General features: G+C 40.9%; 1 protein-coding gene across 7 annotated transcripts in view; it reads left to right on the top strand.

Annotated features, from left to right (window-relative positions):
• SPTLC1 (serine palmitoyltransferase long chain base subunit 1) overlaps nt 1–16,404 on the top strand; it is a 52,636-nt gene that overhangs the window by 8,589 nt on the left and 27,643 nt on the right. For 4 of the 7 annotated variants that reach the window (XM_073344881.1, XM_073344882.1, XM_073344886.2 and 1 more), the window contains exons 3-5: nt 727–821; nt 5,596–5,689; nt 8,140–8,212. In XM_073344881.1, coding sequence (XP_073200982.1) covers nt 727–821; nt 5,596–5,689; nt 8,140–8,212 — 262 coding nt within the window. Of the gene's footprint in view, nt 1–726; nt 822–5,595; nt 5,690–8,139; nt 8,213–16,404 lie in introns of those variants that run through there. The other 3 variants (XM_073344885.1, XM_073344887.1, XM_073344888.2) reach the window with 2 other exon arrangements.

Genomic DNA, 16,404 nt, shown 5'->3' on the forward strand with positions numbered 1-16,404 from the left:
ACTTAACATCCCTTTAATAGCTAATGCTTATATCATAGCCCTACTTAGTGTCAATGTAGTTCAGGGGTTAGAGAGCATAGGAATAGGTGGAACTAAGGAACTCCTGAAATCTAATGTTGGCTCTGACTCTGATTCACTGTGTATCCTTGGGCAAGTGACATAACCTCTGTTACTCCATCTGAAAAATGGACAGGAACAATTGCCTACCTTGCATGTGTTGCTAGGATTAGTAGTTATGACATGCTATGCTATGCAATATTACCCAATGTGTAGATTGCGATAAATTGATTAGTAATTGTTACTTCTGTTGTGTCACTTCACTTTGCACTCTAATGCAAGAGCTGTTTGCTTAAATAGTGCTATAGAATGGTTGAAGACGGGAAGTGAGGAATACTGTATCCAATATTAAATTAGAGGGTGATTTTGCTAGTTGGTAATCAGAAATCTCCTTAGCTAAAATTTTGACCAGGACACAGAATCAACACCTCTTCTTTTACAAAACATGCCATGAGATCTTTAATTCAAAGTCACCTTGAGCAGTGCAGAGCCCCTCTGTATAGTATATGGGGGTAAAAGTTCAACATTGACTTGGAAGGGTGCCACATGTTGATATAGTTCTTTTGGTTAGAACTATACCCATCTGCTTATCATACCATAATCTGCTATAATGGAAATCATATTTGAAAGATACTAAACATTGGGTACTTTGACTTCTGATCCTTTCAGGAAAAGGAAGAATTGATTGAAGAGTGGCAACCAGAACCTCTTGTTCCTCCTGTATCAAAAGATCATCCAGCTCTCAACTACAAAATTGTTTCAGGGTAAATTTAGCACAAAATAGTCTTATGTTCAACTTCAATATAAATCTCTTTTTCAAATTTCTCTGTTTTTAAACATATGAGGATTTTAATGTTCCTGGAATATCTTTGTGAGTGAGTTGCATATTAGGATTACAGGACTGGGTTTGTCACTGATGCTAAAGTCTCCTATCAAAGTTCATTATATCTTTGTCGAAACAGAATTAAATTCTGAGGAGATACGATAGTATAGAAAATCTGATTCTTTTATTCATTACCTATAGTAAACTATTAAGTAATTGGGCTTCATCTTGGTATCTTATTCAGGATCTTTTTCTGTTTGATGATTAATAACCAAAATGAAGCAAGTTTTGTAAAGGTATAGGCCTAAATCTCCAAAAGCAACTAGTGTTTTTGGGTTTCCAACTGGAGGGACCTGATTTTTGAGAGGATTGGCACTTTTGTAAATTACACTACTATAAGGTTTCTCAAGCTGGGCTCTCAAAAGTGGAGTCATTTGAAATCTTGGCTATAACATCTTAGGGCTTGTCTACAAATTTGAAATGGGACTACACCAATGAGCACTAGCCAATTAGTGTGTGACACCCTGGTGCAAACTAATGCACTGTGTAGACAGAAAAGCTCTCAGAAGAGTGATACTGATCCACAATTCCCATACGTGTTGCAACACAGATGCATTTCAAACATAAGTACTCTTCTAGAGTGTACATCATAGTACTGCAGGAATGGTACATTTTTTGTTTTAACTTTTATGTTGGTAGCATTTAAAAATAAAATTATATTTTAGTGCTCATGAAAGATGCCAGGTTAACAACACTAGTAATTTTAAAATCATCCACTCATGAAACAAGTGTGGCACAAGCAGCACAGTGATTGCTTTCGCATGTTAGCCTGGCAATGTGCCTCTACCTTGTCAAAGAGGAAGCAGCTCTGCTTTTAAAAATAAATAAATAAATAAAATTTAAAAAAATGGGGGCCAAGTTTAATTGTGGCTTCTATGATGTGGATACTTTTGGTCACTTTTTCCCTGTCTAGAGCAGTTTTCAAAGATGTTGGGAAAGGGTGTGGGGAAACAATCAAAATGTCTCGGTGGGTATGGGATGAAGGAAAATATTCAGTGTTTGAAAATCTTTCATTTGAGTTAAAAAATGCCCAAATAAACTATTCAAAGCCTTTCAGGGCTGCTACACTTAATAGTTAAGGGATGAGGAGGAAGAATCCTGGCACCTTGCTGGTAACACTAAGACCACCAACTAGCTACCTTCCCATAGGCCATTGAACAGCCATTGGATTGTAACTTGGGCTGTCAGCCTAGTTCATGTCTTAGAATTAATATACAAGTGAAAATTTCCATATCCTATTGGCAGTTCAAGAGCCATCTTGTTCCCTGCTAAATTAGTGTTTCAGGTATCCTGTTGACAGTAACGGCAGTCTTCCTTCAGTGATTTTGATGTTAATCTTCCACAAAAGTGCCTGTAATGCATCTCTTAATTATAGTGGTATGTGATGGGGGTTCTTTATTGCCATATTTAATACAGCTTGTGGATTTGAAGCATATGTAGCTGACAGCACCTTAAGAAGTATGAAATATTGTCTGCTAAAAGTAGAATGAAAACTCTTGATTTATTCTAACCTTCAAAGGAGAATAATACCTCCACCATAATGTGTAAGACCGTTCTATACCCAATGTTCAGTTCGCTTACATAGATTCTTGTCTGACCTAAACAGATGAATTTGTTACTTAACCAAAAGTTCCAGCAGCTAATGTTGTTAATGGTGGCAAAACCAGCAATGCAGAGGATTTTCCTAACAAAGAGCAACCAATTTTAAGTTAATTACTGTTAAAAGCTATGTAAAGACCACTCGAAGAGCATCTATGTTGAATTAACTGATTCATGAAATACAATAGCCTATTCTTTTTAGGGAAACTATCTGCAAGATAGCCTATTTGGACAGGATCATATTGAATTCTCATTCAGCAAATATGCACCTTAATGTTTAAGGGAAAAATAATGAAATGTTGGAAACGTAAATGCTAAAAATGAAGTGTATTCCTGAAACAACAAAATCCCCAAAAAACTTTCTAAACATTAGTACTTGTTCTATGCTAACTTTAATAAAACGTTATTACTTGTTTTCTTATAACTTTTGATATATCTTTGTGTTTTATGTTGAAGATGAAATTCAGTGTTTGCCTCTGTCTGCAACTCCCGATATCAGTGAAAGCCCCAAGCACAGATTTGGAGTCTTAGGACCCCCAAAAGACATTATCCAATCAATACACATGTAGATTCCATGAACATCACTTGGAATTCTTTGAGTGGCCCACATTCTTAGTTTATATAAAAACAATGTCTGATTATAACTAGTGGTCCCATAGGTGATACTGTAGGAACTGTGGAGCATAAAAAAACACTAATGCTTTAAGGCTGCTCCACATTCCCACGCTTCTTTGTGAAGTTTTCATCTTGTAGCACCTGCTATAACTGAGGTTGCAAAGTTGTTTACAGAATTCAGTATCTTGTTTCCATATGCTTATAGCTTTCCAGTGCAATTGCATTTGGACTGAAGTTTTCCATGTTTGGTCTTTGCCCAAGGATAATGCTTCTTTAGAAGCTTGAACAAAATCTTATCAATCTGAAATATGAGAGTGGAATCTGACCATACCTTCCTTAAGTAGGGCTACAGTTTTGAGACTGTCCATGGCAAGCTCTCAGTGAACACTGTGTGTCTTTACTGGGCCTAAAGAGTTGGGGAGTGATGGGGAATTATTTTAATTACCAAAGTTAATAGCGTTTAAAAAATTGCATCTGGGAATGTACTGATCATTGCAATAAGCAGCCCTGAACTTGCAAAAACGTATGTACATGAGAACTCCTTTGACCTCAACGGGACTACTAACCTGTCTGGTTACTTGTGGGCATGTTTAAATGTCCAGGACCTTAGAGATGCATTTCAGAAGGACATAGAGCGAGTTAATTGAACACTTTTCAAAACTGTTTTGCTGATTTTTCTCATTAGTTTGATCTTCGGAATTAACAAGTTTGAAGAAAACTGAATCCATGTTTTTTCAAAGTTATGAACCCTTGTGTGCAGTAAGCTGAAACATTTCTTACAATTTGTAGTGAATTCAAATTTAGCCTCTTTCTGTTTGTGGTTTGTTCAACTTAAAACTTTCTCCAAACTTAACTCATTCAAAATGTATTAAAAATTGTTTGGTGAACTAGGGTAAGAAAACAGTTTTGAAGCAATTGTCTGAGGAAGTTTGATATTTGAGCGGTCTTGGTCGGTTTTGATTGTGTATATATAGGTCACATAATATTGTTTATTCCCTGCTTAGACAAGCTTGGAGAAATGGTTTTTGTATTCAATCATTACGTTAGTACTTTACTTCCTGTTACTTTGTTATTAAACAAAACTTTAATGTTGAGTTAGTAGTGTCTTTAGCATTTATAATCACTGTTAGAAAGTATAGAACACTGAGGTCTGATTAATCTGTAGGTTAGAGATTAGGGGTTTCTGGCCTGATGCCTAAATTTAGGAAAAGCAAGTCAAACTGAGTTAGCTAGTGCTAATGCAAACTCTTAAATAATCAGATTTTTTCATTGCTTCAGTAAAGGTGTCTGGTAAAATGCTTGCAGTGTAAAAGATTTCATTATTCTCCTGGTACAGGCTGCTCGTTCTAGATTTTGCTGAACATTTTGCTCTGGTCACATTTTTGTCTGCACTATTTTTTGTCGTCATTGCTTGATTTTTATTTCCAAATCCTGGTTCTTTGGCTGGCTGACTCCTAGCAAAAACAGTTCCTGAAATTACTGTAACTTCTATCAATTAAACAGAATGAAATCTAGCATGTCAGATTTCCCAAGCATTCTAAAGCATCTTGTGTTCAGTGTCTGCACAAACTTGGTGCCTTTTTATTTTTATAACTTTTTTCCATACGTGTTTGCAAGGGTGATCTTGCTTTATGATGAAACTATTGTTTTTTAGTTAACTCTTGTTAGCGAACTTTTAAATCCCACTTTTATTTTTTGTTTATATATAGCATCTCTTATTCCAAAGGATCCCAAATGCATTTTGCAAATTATACAAAGGAGAAGTTTTAACCATTACTTAAATATATCACCTTTGTGACATGAACCAGCAATTATTTAAACAAGCAGCAATCCTAAACAGTTCAGAACAGAACTTCAGAGAATACTCCATTTAGTTTAAGAGATGGGATTTTAGGTAGGCAGAATATAATTTTCAAACTGGAATTTGACAAGATGCTGTGGTTAGTATATCTGTTTGTATTGTATTTAGGCTATGTCTACATAGAATGCTTACACCACCTCAGCTGTACCGATGCAGCTGTGCCGTTGTAAGATCTTGTGTGGCCACTCTATGGCAACAGGAGAGAGCTCTCCCATCGACATAATTAAACCACCCCCAACAAGCGGCGGTAGCTATGTCGGTGGGAGAAGCTCTCCTGCTGACATAGCACTGTACACACTACCACTTGTGTTGCTCGAGGTTGTGAACCTCCCTCTCTTCTCTTCTCTCCCCCCCCGCCCCCTGAGCAACCTAAGGTTTTACCGACATAAGTGGTAGTGTAGACATGGCATTAGGTTCAGAGTAAAATTAAGACTTTGAAAACATGGCAGAATGGGGGGGGGAAATCATATTTTAATTAATCTTACTATGTTTTTTAAAAAAAAATCCGTGTACTGGTTGACCATTATGAAATGGACAAATATTTAACTTTAACTATAGCACTGTTTTTATATTTTTGTAGCCCCCCAAGTCATAAAATTATAGTGAACGGCAAGGAATGTATAAATTTTGCATCCTTTAACTTTCTTGGACTTCTGGATAACGAAAGAGTAAAGGTGAGTGGGTTATATGATTGCACAGTTATATACAAAGGGATTTTTAAAAATGTGCTATTGCATTTTATCTTGAGTTTGGGGATGACTTCAAAATATGACTCTCTCAAACACTTAGCATAGTAGTAGTCTTCATCCACATCACATCCTAAGCCTGGTACTGCTGATGCCTTACCATGTCACCTTGAGCAGGTCACTTCACCTCTGCTTACATTTCTTTATTTGTAAAGAAAAGATCTTTACATACCTACCTCATAGGAATTACCAAAATTAAAAACATTTAGCATTTATATTTAGACATGTTCAAAGCCATATGCAAATATTAAATAAGTATTCTTGGGTGAGGTGTTTCCACATGAGTGCAGTCCGGTAACAACATGAAATAAATGGATAGTAATAACTTGTGTTATGCCTCAGTTATTTCCAGTGTATACTGGAAGTGTGAAAGTGCTAGGAATTTAAATGGCAAAACTTTAATCAACATTTAAATATGGCAGTATATGCATCATTGTAGTTTGTGTATTATAAATAAGATACTGTTTGGTCACAGATTCCGTGACTTTAACAGATGTCTGTGACTTCTGGGGCTTCAGTCTCAGGTGGTGGGGCTCAGGCTTCAGCCCTGGGTGCCCAGGCTCAGGCTTCAGCCCTGCAGTGACCATACACTGATTTTGTCCGTTTTTACCATGACTGTTCCGTGAATTTTACCTAATTCTGCTGTGACAAAATTGTATCCATAATTGTGTTCAATTCTGAGGCATTTATAGGTTTGAAAAGGACAAGTCCCTATATGTAAGTTCTTCCAAAGTTGGGTAGATAATCAATTTTTTCCCCTTCCTTGATTATCCTTGCTTTTATATGGGCTAGCAATTTTAGCACGACCAAACAGAATTCTTTGGGAAATAAACAGCCTCATCTACCCTGTCATTCTTTCAGATTAGAAAAAGTGACAGAGTTTAAATTTTGTAACCAAAAATAAAGAATACAGAGAATTGTTTAAAAACACTTCAGGAAGTATCTTCTAGAAAAACTTAGTGAAAAACTTTGAGATTCTAAATGGCATCTGATAGAGGAGTTTATGGACATCTTGCTTTGTGGCATAGTGCTTGCTACTCTCGGTACGCTCACTGGCTTCAGTGAGACTAATCATGGTACAATAGTACGCATTGTGCCAAATATTGAGGTGTTAACAGGATCATGCCCATGCTTTGCAGGAAAGGGGGCGATGCGCTTAAACTTTGATCTTTTCATGGCCCTGAGTATTCCATTCAAACTGCTTTCTGTATAAGAAGACAAAGTCAAATCAGTTTTTATAACTTGTTCAGGTTGTATTCAGAACTATATATAATCTTGTTGCAAGAGCTGAATAATTTTTCAATTAATGTTTAATCTAATATTCCTTTTCTTACTGTAAAGGAGGTAATCTGATAGAAATGACTTCCTCCTTCTCCTCAGGTGTTGAAGAGGCACTCTCCCCAACTGATATTGATAAAAACAGAGAAGACTATAACTAGTTTATAGCTGAGTAAAGTGCAGTCATTGATGGATGGTGTCGGCTTGAAAACTTTATTTTGAGAGGTTTCAGAGTAGCAGCCGTGTTAGTCTGTATTCACAAAAAGAAAAGGAGTACTTGTGGCACCTTAGCGACTAACCAATTTATTTGAACATAAGCTTTTGTGAGCTCAAATAAATTGGTTAGTCTCTAAGGTGCCACAAGTACTCCTTTTCTTGATTTTGAGAGAGAGTTTAGCAAGTTCTCTTTATGCTCCTGAAGTTTTAAGGAATATAGTTTACTTATGTGAAATACCAAAGTAGATAGGGTGACATTTACTATAGGTTGTCATCAAAATGAAAGTTCTTAAATTAGTAGGTGACTGTTACATTATTATTAAATTAAACCTCTCAAAGCAACTGTTGTCTCAGTGAAATTTGCAGTGGTGCATAACTCCATAAGGTGCTTTTGAAAATCTTTCCTTAGTTTCTTTGTGTGAAGGAAATAAAGGACAAAGTAAATAATACACTTCTGAGGTGGTAGTAGAATATAATCTTTACCTTTTTGTGAAATATAAATTTGTCCTTCAGCTAGAACAGTACTACTGAAATGGCTGATATTTCAGTAGGTATGGAATCGTATATAGTTGCTTGATTTTAAAGTTAACTTATTGGTACCTACGAGGTACTTTTTTCCTCAGTGTACCATCGGTGTAGTATTGTTATACAGTAAACTAAGCCTAAATACCTGATTAAAATAGTAAAGTCTCATTGGCAAATGAGTTTACAAAATTAGTTGTTGTACAACATTTTAATTGCATTTGGTTCTATGGCTATATAACTTATATGGAACAAGAAAAGCAATGTTGACAATTATGTAAAATTGACAATGTGAATTGTGCAGAATATATTATTGTAGAAATAAGCTAAATGTTGTTTCTCATGTAATGTTTTCACTAAAGAATGCAGCCCAGGCATCTTTGAGGAAGTACGGAGTTGGTACTTGTGGACCTAGAGGGTTTTACGGCACTTTTGGTAAGTATAACTTTGCTTTCTATTACTAACATGCTTTTAATTCATCTTATTTTAAAGATTTTCATATTGAGGTATTGGGTATTTCCAAAATAGGTACTCTGTACGCTGTCTGTTTCTCAATGCAGGGAATGGCTGGCACACAACAGACTTTTTGGTATGATTGCTAATGATCTGTGATGCTTATCATTGTTAAAATTAAATTAAACAAGTGTTTAAACAAAAGGCGCTTCTCACGTAGTCCATCTAACAGATCCTTTAGCCAAGTCATAATGCTGAATTTGATGTATTGAGTTTAGGGCACCATAGAGAGAATGTGGATAAACTAGAGTCCAAATAAGTACAATTAAATGATGATGGGTTTGAGTCTAAAAGAGGGAATATGCACAATCCAGTCAAGACTGAGAAATATTTAAGTGTTTTTAAAAGATGTAATAAAGTAACTATTTTCATTACTACTAGCTACCCAACTGTCTTCTAATACATAACGTCAGTAACAGCCAGGATATATAGAAATTACTTGTCAAGTAAATTGTTACTATACTTTTTTTCTCTTTAGATGCTTCCTTATGTTTCAAAATTTCACTTGTTTATAATGCTGTGGAATTTGCCATACTGGGAAGTGTGTTTAAAATGGTTGAAGTAGAAATGCACTTTAAACTCCTTCATTAAATGCTAAATAGACCACAAGAGGGCAGTCTGACTTCTGTATATTTTAAAATTCTAATGATGAAACTTGTCTTATTTGTATGATACTGTATTCAGAATGAAATATCCTCTACAAGAAACATTAAGACTTTTTGTGGTGGGAAGAGTTCTAGTTGTGACAAATCTCAATGTGAAGGTTGTTTTTTTGTTTTTTTATTTATAATCAGCTTAGTTGTGAAACTAGCTTCTCTAATATTTCATTACAGAATTATGGCATTTATTATTCCTTTGCTGTCTCCACTCAGACGTAAAGGGCAGGATAGTTACAGGCTTCAAATGTTGTCTTGTCTTGTGAGCTTTCATGTCACTCCCTGGGAGTCATGGATTCTTTTGTTAACCGAGATGGTTGTAGAGAGCTCCCTTGGCGTCAACCATATGTTTGATTTCTCCAGAAGGCTGGTTTAGATATTTCATTTAGTCAGGTCAGCCCTATTGAGTGGTCAGGCAATCACTTTGTGTTTAAATTTGATAAATATTTCATATCTGCTAGAGCAAGATTGTTGTATTGCAGCCTTTGAGACTTAATCCTGCAGACTTTGTTCATTAATGTCACAACATATCTGATCTGCCTCTCCAACCAAGGTGATAGTCATCTAATAATAGTTACTAGTGAGCATTTATGGATGCTTTTGATCCCTTGACTTCCTCACCATATATTGGCTGCCCTGTGTCCAGGAGTCACTAGTTCAGTGGTGATTTCTGGGACTTCAAAAAACTTGCTCGAAGACTTTAGAGGTGATATCTTGTATGCGGAATTTGTGCTGATATGCAGGCGAGCTATGATTGAGTCTAAGGGTATGTCTACGCTACGAAATTAGGTCGAATTTATAGAAGTCAGTTTTTTAGAAATCGTTTTATATAGTGGATTGTGTGTATCCCCACACAAAATACTCTAAGTGCATTAACTCAACGGAATGTTTCCACAGTACCAAGGCTAGCATCGACTTCCGGAGCGTTGCACTGTGGGTAGCTATCCCACAGTTCCCGCAGTCTCTGCCACCCATTGGAATTCTGGGTTGAGGTCCTAATGCCTAGTGGGGCAAAAACATTGTCGTGGGTGGTTCTGGGTACATGTCAGGCCCTCCCTCACTCCCTCCATGAAAGCAATGGCAGACAATCGTTTTGCGCCTTTTTTCCTGGGTTACCTGTGCAGACGCCATACCATGGCAAGCCTGGACCCCGCTCAGCTCACTGTCACTGTACGTCTCCTGGGTGCTGGCAGATGCGGTACTGCATTGCTACACAGCAGTAGCTCATTGCCTTGTGGCAGCAGACGGTGCAATAGGCCTGATAACCGTCGTCATCATGTCCTAGGTGCTCTTGGACGCCTCGGTAAGATCGGTCAGGAGCGCCTGGGCAGACGTGGGCCCAGGGACTGAAATAGGAGTGACTCGACCAGGTCATTCTCTTTAGTCCCGCCGGCAGTCGTATTGCACCGTCTTCTGCCGAGCAGCCAGGAGATGAGGATGGCTGGCAGTCCTACTGCACCGTCTGCTGCCAGCCAAAGATGTAAAAGATAGATGGAATGGATCAAAACAAGAAATAGACCAGATTTGTTTTGTATTCATTTGCTCCCCTCTCCCTCCTTCCTTGAAATCAACGGCCAACAATCGTTTCGGTGAGGTTTATCAGGGGCACCTTGAAAAGTTTAATGGAGAGTCAGTCCCGCCTGGAATACAGGCGGGAGGGATAGCTCAGTAGGTTGAGCATGGGCCTGCTAAACCCAAGGTTTTGAGTTCATTCCTTGAGGGGGCCATTCTGTGTGACAGTTGTTTTTGTTTCTCCTTGATGTAAAGCCACCCCCTTCGTTGATTTTAATTCCCTGTAAGCTATGTTGTCAGTTGCCCCTCTCTTCGTCAGAGCAATGGCAGACAATTGTTCTGCGCCTTTTTTCCATGCAGACGCCGTACCACAGCAAGCATGGAGCCCACTCAGATTACTTTGGCAATTAGGAGCACATTAAACCCACGTGCATTATCCAGCAGTATATGCAGCACTAGAACCTGCCAAAGCAAAACCGGGCTAGTAAGCGATATCAGCGTGGTGACGAGAGTGATGAGGACATGGACACAGACTTCTCTCAAAGCACGGGCCCTGGCAATGTGGGCATCATGGTGCTGTAATGGGGCAGGTTCATGCCGTGGAACGCCGATTCTGGGCCCAGGAAACAAGCACAGACTGGAGGGACCGCATAGTGTTGCAGGTCTGGGATGATTCCCAGTGGCTGCAAAACTTTCGCATACGTAAGGGCACTTCCATGGACCTTTTGTGACTTGCTTTCCCCTGCCCTGAGGCGCATGAATACCAAGATGAGAGCAGCCCTCACAGTTGAGAAGCGAGTGGCAATAGCCCTGTCAAGGTTCCTTCTCCACTCTGAACAGTAGGGTACAGATGTGGGGACCTGCATGAAAACCTCCTAAGCTTACTTTTACCAGCTTAGGTTAAACCTTCCCCAAGGTACAAACTATTTTACCATTGGACTTCCACTGCCACCACCAAACTTTATCTGGGTTCCTGAAAAAACGTAGTTTGGAAAAGTCTTTCCCCCGAAAGTCCTCCCAACCCTTGCACCCCACTTCCTGGGGAACGTTTGGTAAAAATCCTCACCAATTTGCATAGGTGACCACAGATCCAAACCCTTGGATCTGAGAACAATGAAAAAGCATTCAGTTTCCTTACAAGAAGACTTTAACAGAAATAAAAAAAAATCACCTCTGTAAAATCAGGATGGTGAATACCTTACAGGGTAATTAGATTCAAAACCTAGAGAACCCCTCTAGGCAAAACCTTAAGTTACAAAAAAGACACACAGACAGGAATATTCATTCTATTCACAGCTATTTTCTCAGCCATTTAAAGAAATCATAATCTAACACATACCTAGCTAGATTACCTACTAAGTTCTAAGACTCCATTCCTGTTCTGTCCCCGGCAAAAGCATTATACAGACAGACACACAGACCCTTTGTTTTTCTCCCTCCTCCCAGCTTTTGAAAGTATCTTGTCTCCTCATTGGTCGTTTTGGTCAGGTGCCAGTGAGGTTACCTTTAGCTTCTTAACCCTTTACAGGTAAGAGGATTTTTCCTCTGGCCAGGAGGGATTTTAAAGGGGTTTACCCTTCCCTTTATATTTATGATAAGCCCTGTGGAAGCTTACAACGCCAGACAGCTACCGGTCAGTCGGGAATCAATTTGGAGTGGGCAAATCTACTGTGGGGGCTGCTGTGATGCAAGTAGCCAACGCAATCAAAGGTCTGCTGATACCAAGGGTAGTGACCCTGGAAAATGTGCAGGTCATAGTGGAGGTCATTGCTGTGCAGGTCATTGCTGCAGTGGGATTCCCTAACTGTGGTGGGGCCATAGACGGAACCCATATCCCTATCTTGGCACCGGAGCACCAAGCCGGCGAGTACATAAACCGCAAGGGGTACTTTTCAATAATGCTGCAAGCACTGGTGAATCACAAGGGACGTTTCACCAACATCAACGTGGGACGGCCGGGAAAGGTGCATGATGCTCGCATCTTCAGGAACTCTGGTCTGTTTCAAAAGCTGCAGGAAGGGACTTTATTCCCAGACCAGAAAATAACTGTTGGGGATGTCGAAATGCCTATATGTATCCTTGGGGACCCAGCCTACCCCTTAATGCCATGGTTCATGAAGCCGTACACAGGCAGCCTGGACAGTAGTCAGGAGCTGTTCAACTACAGGCTGAGCAAGTGCAGAAAGGTGGTGGAATGTGCATTTGGACGTTTAAAAGTGCACTGGCGCTGTTTACTGACTCGCTTAGACCTCAGCGAGACCAATATTCCCACTGTTATTGCTGCTTGCTGTGCACGCCACAATATCTGTGAGAGTAAGGGGGAGACGTTTATGGTGGGGTGGGAGGTTGAGGCAAATCGCCTGACCGCTGGTTACGCGCAGCCAGACACCAGGGCGGTTAGAAGAGCACAGGAGGGCACAGTGCGCATCAGAGCAGCTTTGAAAACCAGTTTCATGACTGGCCAGGCTACGGTGTGAAAGTTCTATTTGTTTCTCCTTGATGACCCTCCCCTCCCCCCCCCCCCGGTTCACTCTACTTCCCTGTAAGTTAACCACCCTCCCATCCCCCCTTCGATCACCGCTTGCAGAGGCAATAGTCGTTGCTTCACGTTCATGCATTCTTTATTAATTTGTCACCCGAATGGGGGATAACTGCCAAAGTAGCCCGGGAGGGGTAGTGGAGGAGGAAAGCACCGAGTGGGGTGGTGGAGGAGGGAAGGACAAGGCCACACAGCATTTTAAAACTTATTGAATGCCAGCCTTCTGTTGCTTGGGCAATCCTCTGGGGTGGAGTGGCCGGAGGGCACCCCCCCCCCCCCACTACGTTCTTGGGCATCTGGGTGAGAAGGCTACAGAACTTGGGGAGGAGGGCGATTTGTTACACAGGGGCTGTAGTGGCAGTCTGTGCTCCAGCTCCCTTTCCTGCAGCTCAGCCATACACTGGAGCATATTAGTTTGATCCTCCAGCAGCCTCAGCATTGAATCCTGCCTCCTGTCATCACGCTGCCGCCACCTTTCATCTTCAGCCCGCCACTTACTCTCTGCAGCCCGCCACCTCTCCTCGCATTCATTTTGTGCTTTCCTGCACTCTGACATTGTCTGCCTCCGCGTATTTTCCTGTGCTCTGTCTGTGTGGGAGGACAGCATGAGCTCAGAACATTTCATCGCAAGTGCTTTTTTTTTTTTTTTTCCTCCTTCTAATCTTCGCTAGCCTTTGGGAAGGAGAAGGTCCTGTGATCCTTGAAACACATGCAACTGGTGGAGGAAACAAAAAGGGACAGTGGTATTTAAAAAGACACATTTTATAGAACAATGGGTACACTCTTTCACGGTGAACCTTGCTGTTAACATTGCATACATAGCACATGTGCTTTCCTTACAAGGTCGCATTTTGCCTCTACCCACCACGTGGGCTAACCCCTCCCACCACCGCGTGGCTAACAGCTGGGAACATTTCTGTTCAGCCACAGGCAAACAGCCCAGCAGGGACAGGCACCTCTGAATGTCCCTTAAGAAAAGCACCCTATTTCAACCAGGTGACCATGAATGATATCACTCTCCTGAGGATAAAACAGAGAGATAAAGAATGGATGTTGTTTGAACGCCAGCAAACATATGCTGCAATGCTTTGTTTTGCAATGATTCCTGACTACTTGTTACTGGCCTGGCGTGGTAAAGTATCCTACCATGGTGGACAGAATAAGGATGCCCTCCCCAGAAACCTTTTGCAAAGGCTTTGGGAGTACATCCAGGAGAGCTTTATGGAGATGTCCCTGGAGGATTTCCACTCCATCCCCAGACATGTTAACAGACTTTTCCAGTAGCTGTACTGGCCGCGAATGCCAGGGCAAATTAATCATTAAACACGCTTGCTTTTAAACCATGTATACTAGTTAAAAAGGTACACTCACCAGAGGTCCATTCTCCACCTGGCGGATCCAGGAGACAGCCTTGAGTGGGTTCGGGGGGGTACTGGCTCCAGGTCCATGGTGAGAAACAGTTCCTGGCTGTCTAGAAAACTGGTTTCTCCGCTTGCTTGCTGTGAGCTATCTACAACCTCATCATCATCATCTTCCTCCTCCCCAAAACTTGCTTCCATGTTGCCTCCCTCTCCATTGACTGAGTCCAAGCACACTGTTAGGGTAGTGGTGACTGAACCCCCTAAAATGACATGCAGCTCATCATAGAAGCGGCATGTTTGGGGCTCTGACCCGGAGCGGCCATTTGCCTCTCTGGTTTTCTGGTAGGCTTGCCTCAGCTCCTTAAGTTTCACGCGGCACTGCTTCAGGTCCCTGTTATGGCCTCTGTCCTTCATGCCCTGGGAGATTTTGACAAATGTTTTGGCATTTTGAAACCGGGAATGGAGTTCTGATAGCACGGATTCCTCTCCCCAAAGAGCGATCAGATCCCGTACCTCCCGTTTGGTCCATGCTGGAGCTCTTTTGCGATTCTGGGACTCCATCATGGTCACCTCTGCTGATGAGCTGTGCACTCACCTGCAGCTTGCCACGCTGGCCAAACAGGAAATGAGATTCAAAAGTTCGCGGTTCTTTTCCTGTCTACCTGGCCAGTGCATCTGAGTTGAGAGTGCTGTCCAGAGCAGTCACAATGGAGCACTCTGGGATAGCTCCTGAAGGCCAATACTGTCGAATTGCATCCACACTACCCCAAATTCGACCCGGCAAGGCCGATTTCAGCACTAATCCCCTTGTCAGGGGTGGAGTAAAGAAATCGATTTTAAGAGCCGTTTAAGTCGAAAAAAGGTCTTCGTCGTGTGGACGGGTGCAGGGTTAAATCGATTTAACGCTGCTAAATTCGACCTCAACTCCTAGTGTAGACCAGGGCTAATGTTCTTTGCATTGTTTATGGCTGAGGCCAGACTAACTCTTGGTTAGTTAAGTGTCTGTTTCAGTCTCTCTCACCTTCTTAGTAATTTCTTCAAATGGATTGTGGAGACAAGTTGGGGTGTTTTGTGAATGAGAGGCTCCAGGCTGGTGTCTCTAGTCCTCTTCAATATGAGAATCATGGGCTTCTAACTGGTGGCTGTATATTTTTCATTTGATTTGGTCACTGTCTGTGATCTTCTGGGTTCTTTGGGGATCTGAATGTCCTGGTTTCTCAAGGAAAGTGGTATATATCTGTGATGTCCCTTCACTATTAATGCTTGTGCGTGATATACCTTCACATTATCACCCAATCTCAGACCTAGGCAAGGAGATTGAACAGTCGCTGACTTCTCAATTTCAGCTTCATCTTTTCAGTCAACTTTCTGGCTAGGTCCCAGACTAGGTTCCTGGCTTTCTCTGGACTTGAGCTTTTCAGGATCATGAATAGAGTCCTGCTGGTCTTACTTTTTGTGTTAAGCCGTATTCTGTTTGTATTATATAAAATTCATTTTCTTTTTTGGTGCTGTGTATACTTTGGGTGTGCTACAGATTTCTTACTCATTGCAGTAGTCTCACTACCCACCTCTAGCAGACCTGAGTGTTCGGACTCTTACATATTGGCAACACTTTTGTAACTTATCATGATTGTCAAGTATTAAGTTTTAAATGAGAAACTGATTATATTCACTTCCTGGTTGCTGCAAATAACAATGTTTTCTGTATATAGAGCCCCTTCACTGTGTGTGTGGTGTTTGTATCTATCAATTAAAGCTTAGTAAATCTATAGATGTAGTCTTCTCTCCCTCATTCCCCAGATAGCTGCCTGATGTTCTGAGCTTTCAGATAAAGTATTTTTATTGAAAGGCATAAGTCATCCACATACACCTCTCTAGAAAGCTTTTTTTTTCCCCCTCTAGACCAGGGGTTTTCAACCTTTCTCTTTCTGAGGCCCCCACCAACATGCTATTAAAAACTCCACAGCCCACATGTGCCACAACAACTGTTTTTCTGCATATAAAAGCCAGGACCAGCATTAGGGTATAGCAAGCAGAGCAACAGCC

The sequence above is a fragment of the Lepidochelys kempii genome, chromosome 5 (genome assembly GCF_965140285.1).
Source record: "Lepidochelys kempii isolate rLepKem1 chromosome 5, rLepKem1.hap1, whole genome shotgun sequence".
Classification (NCBI taxonomy): Eukaryota; Metazoa; Chordata; order Testudines; family Cheloniidae; genus Lepidochelys; species Lepidochelys kempii.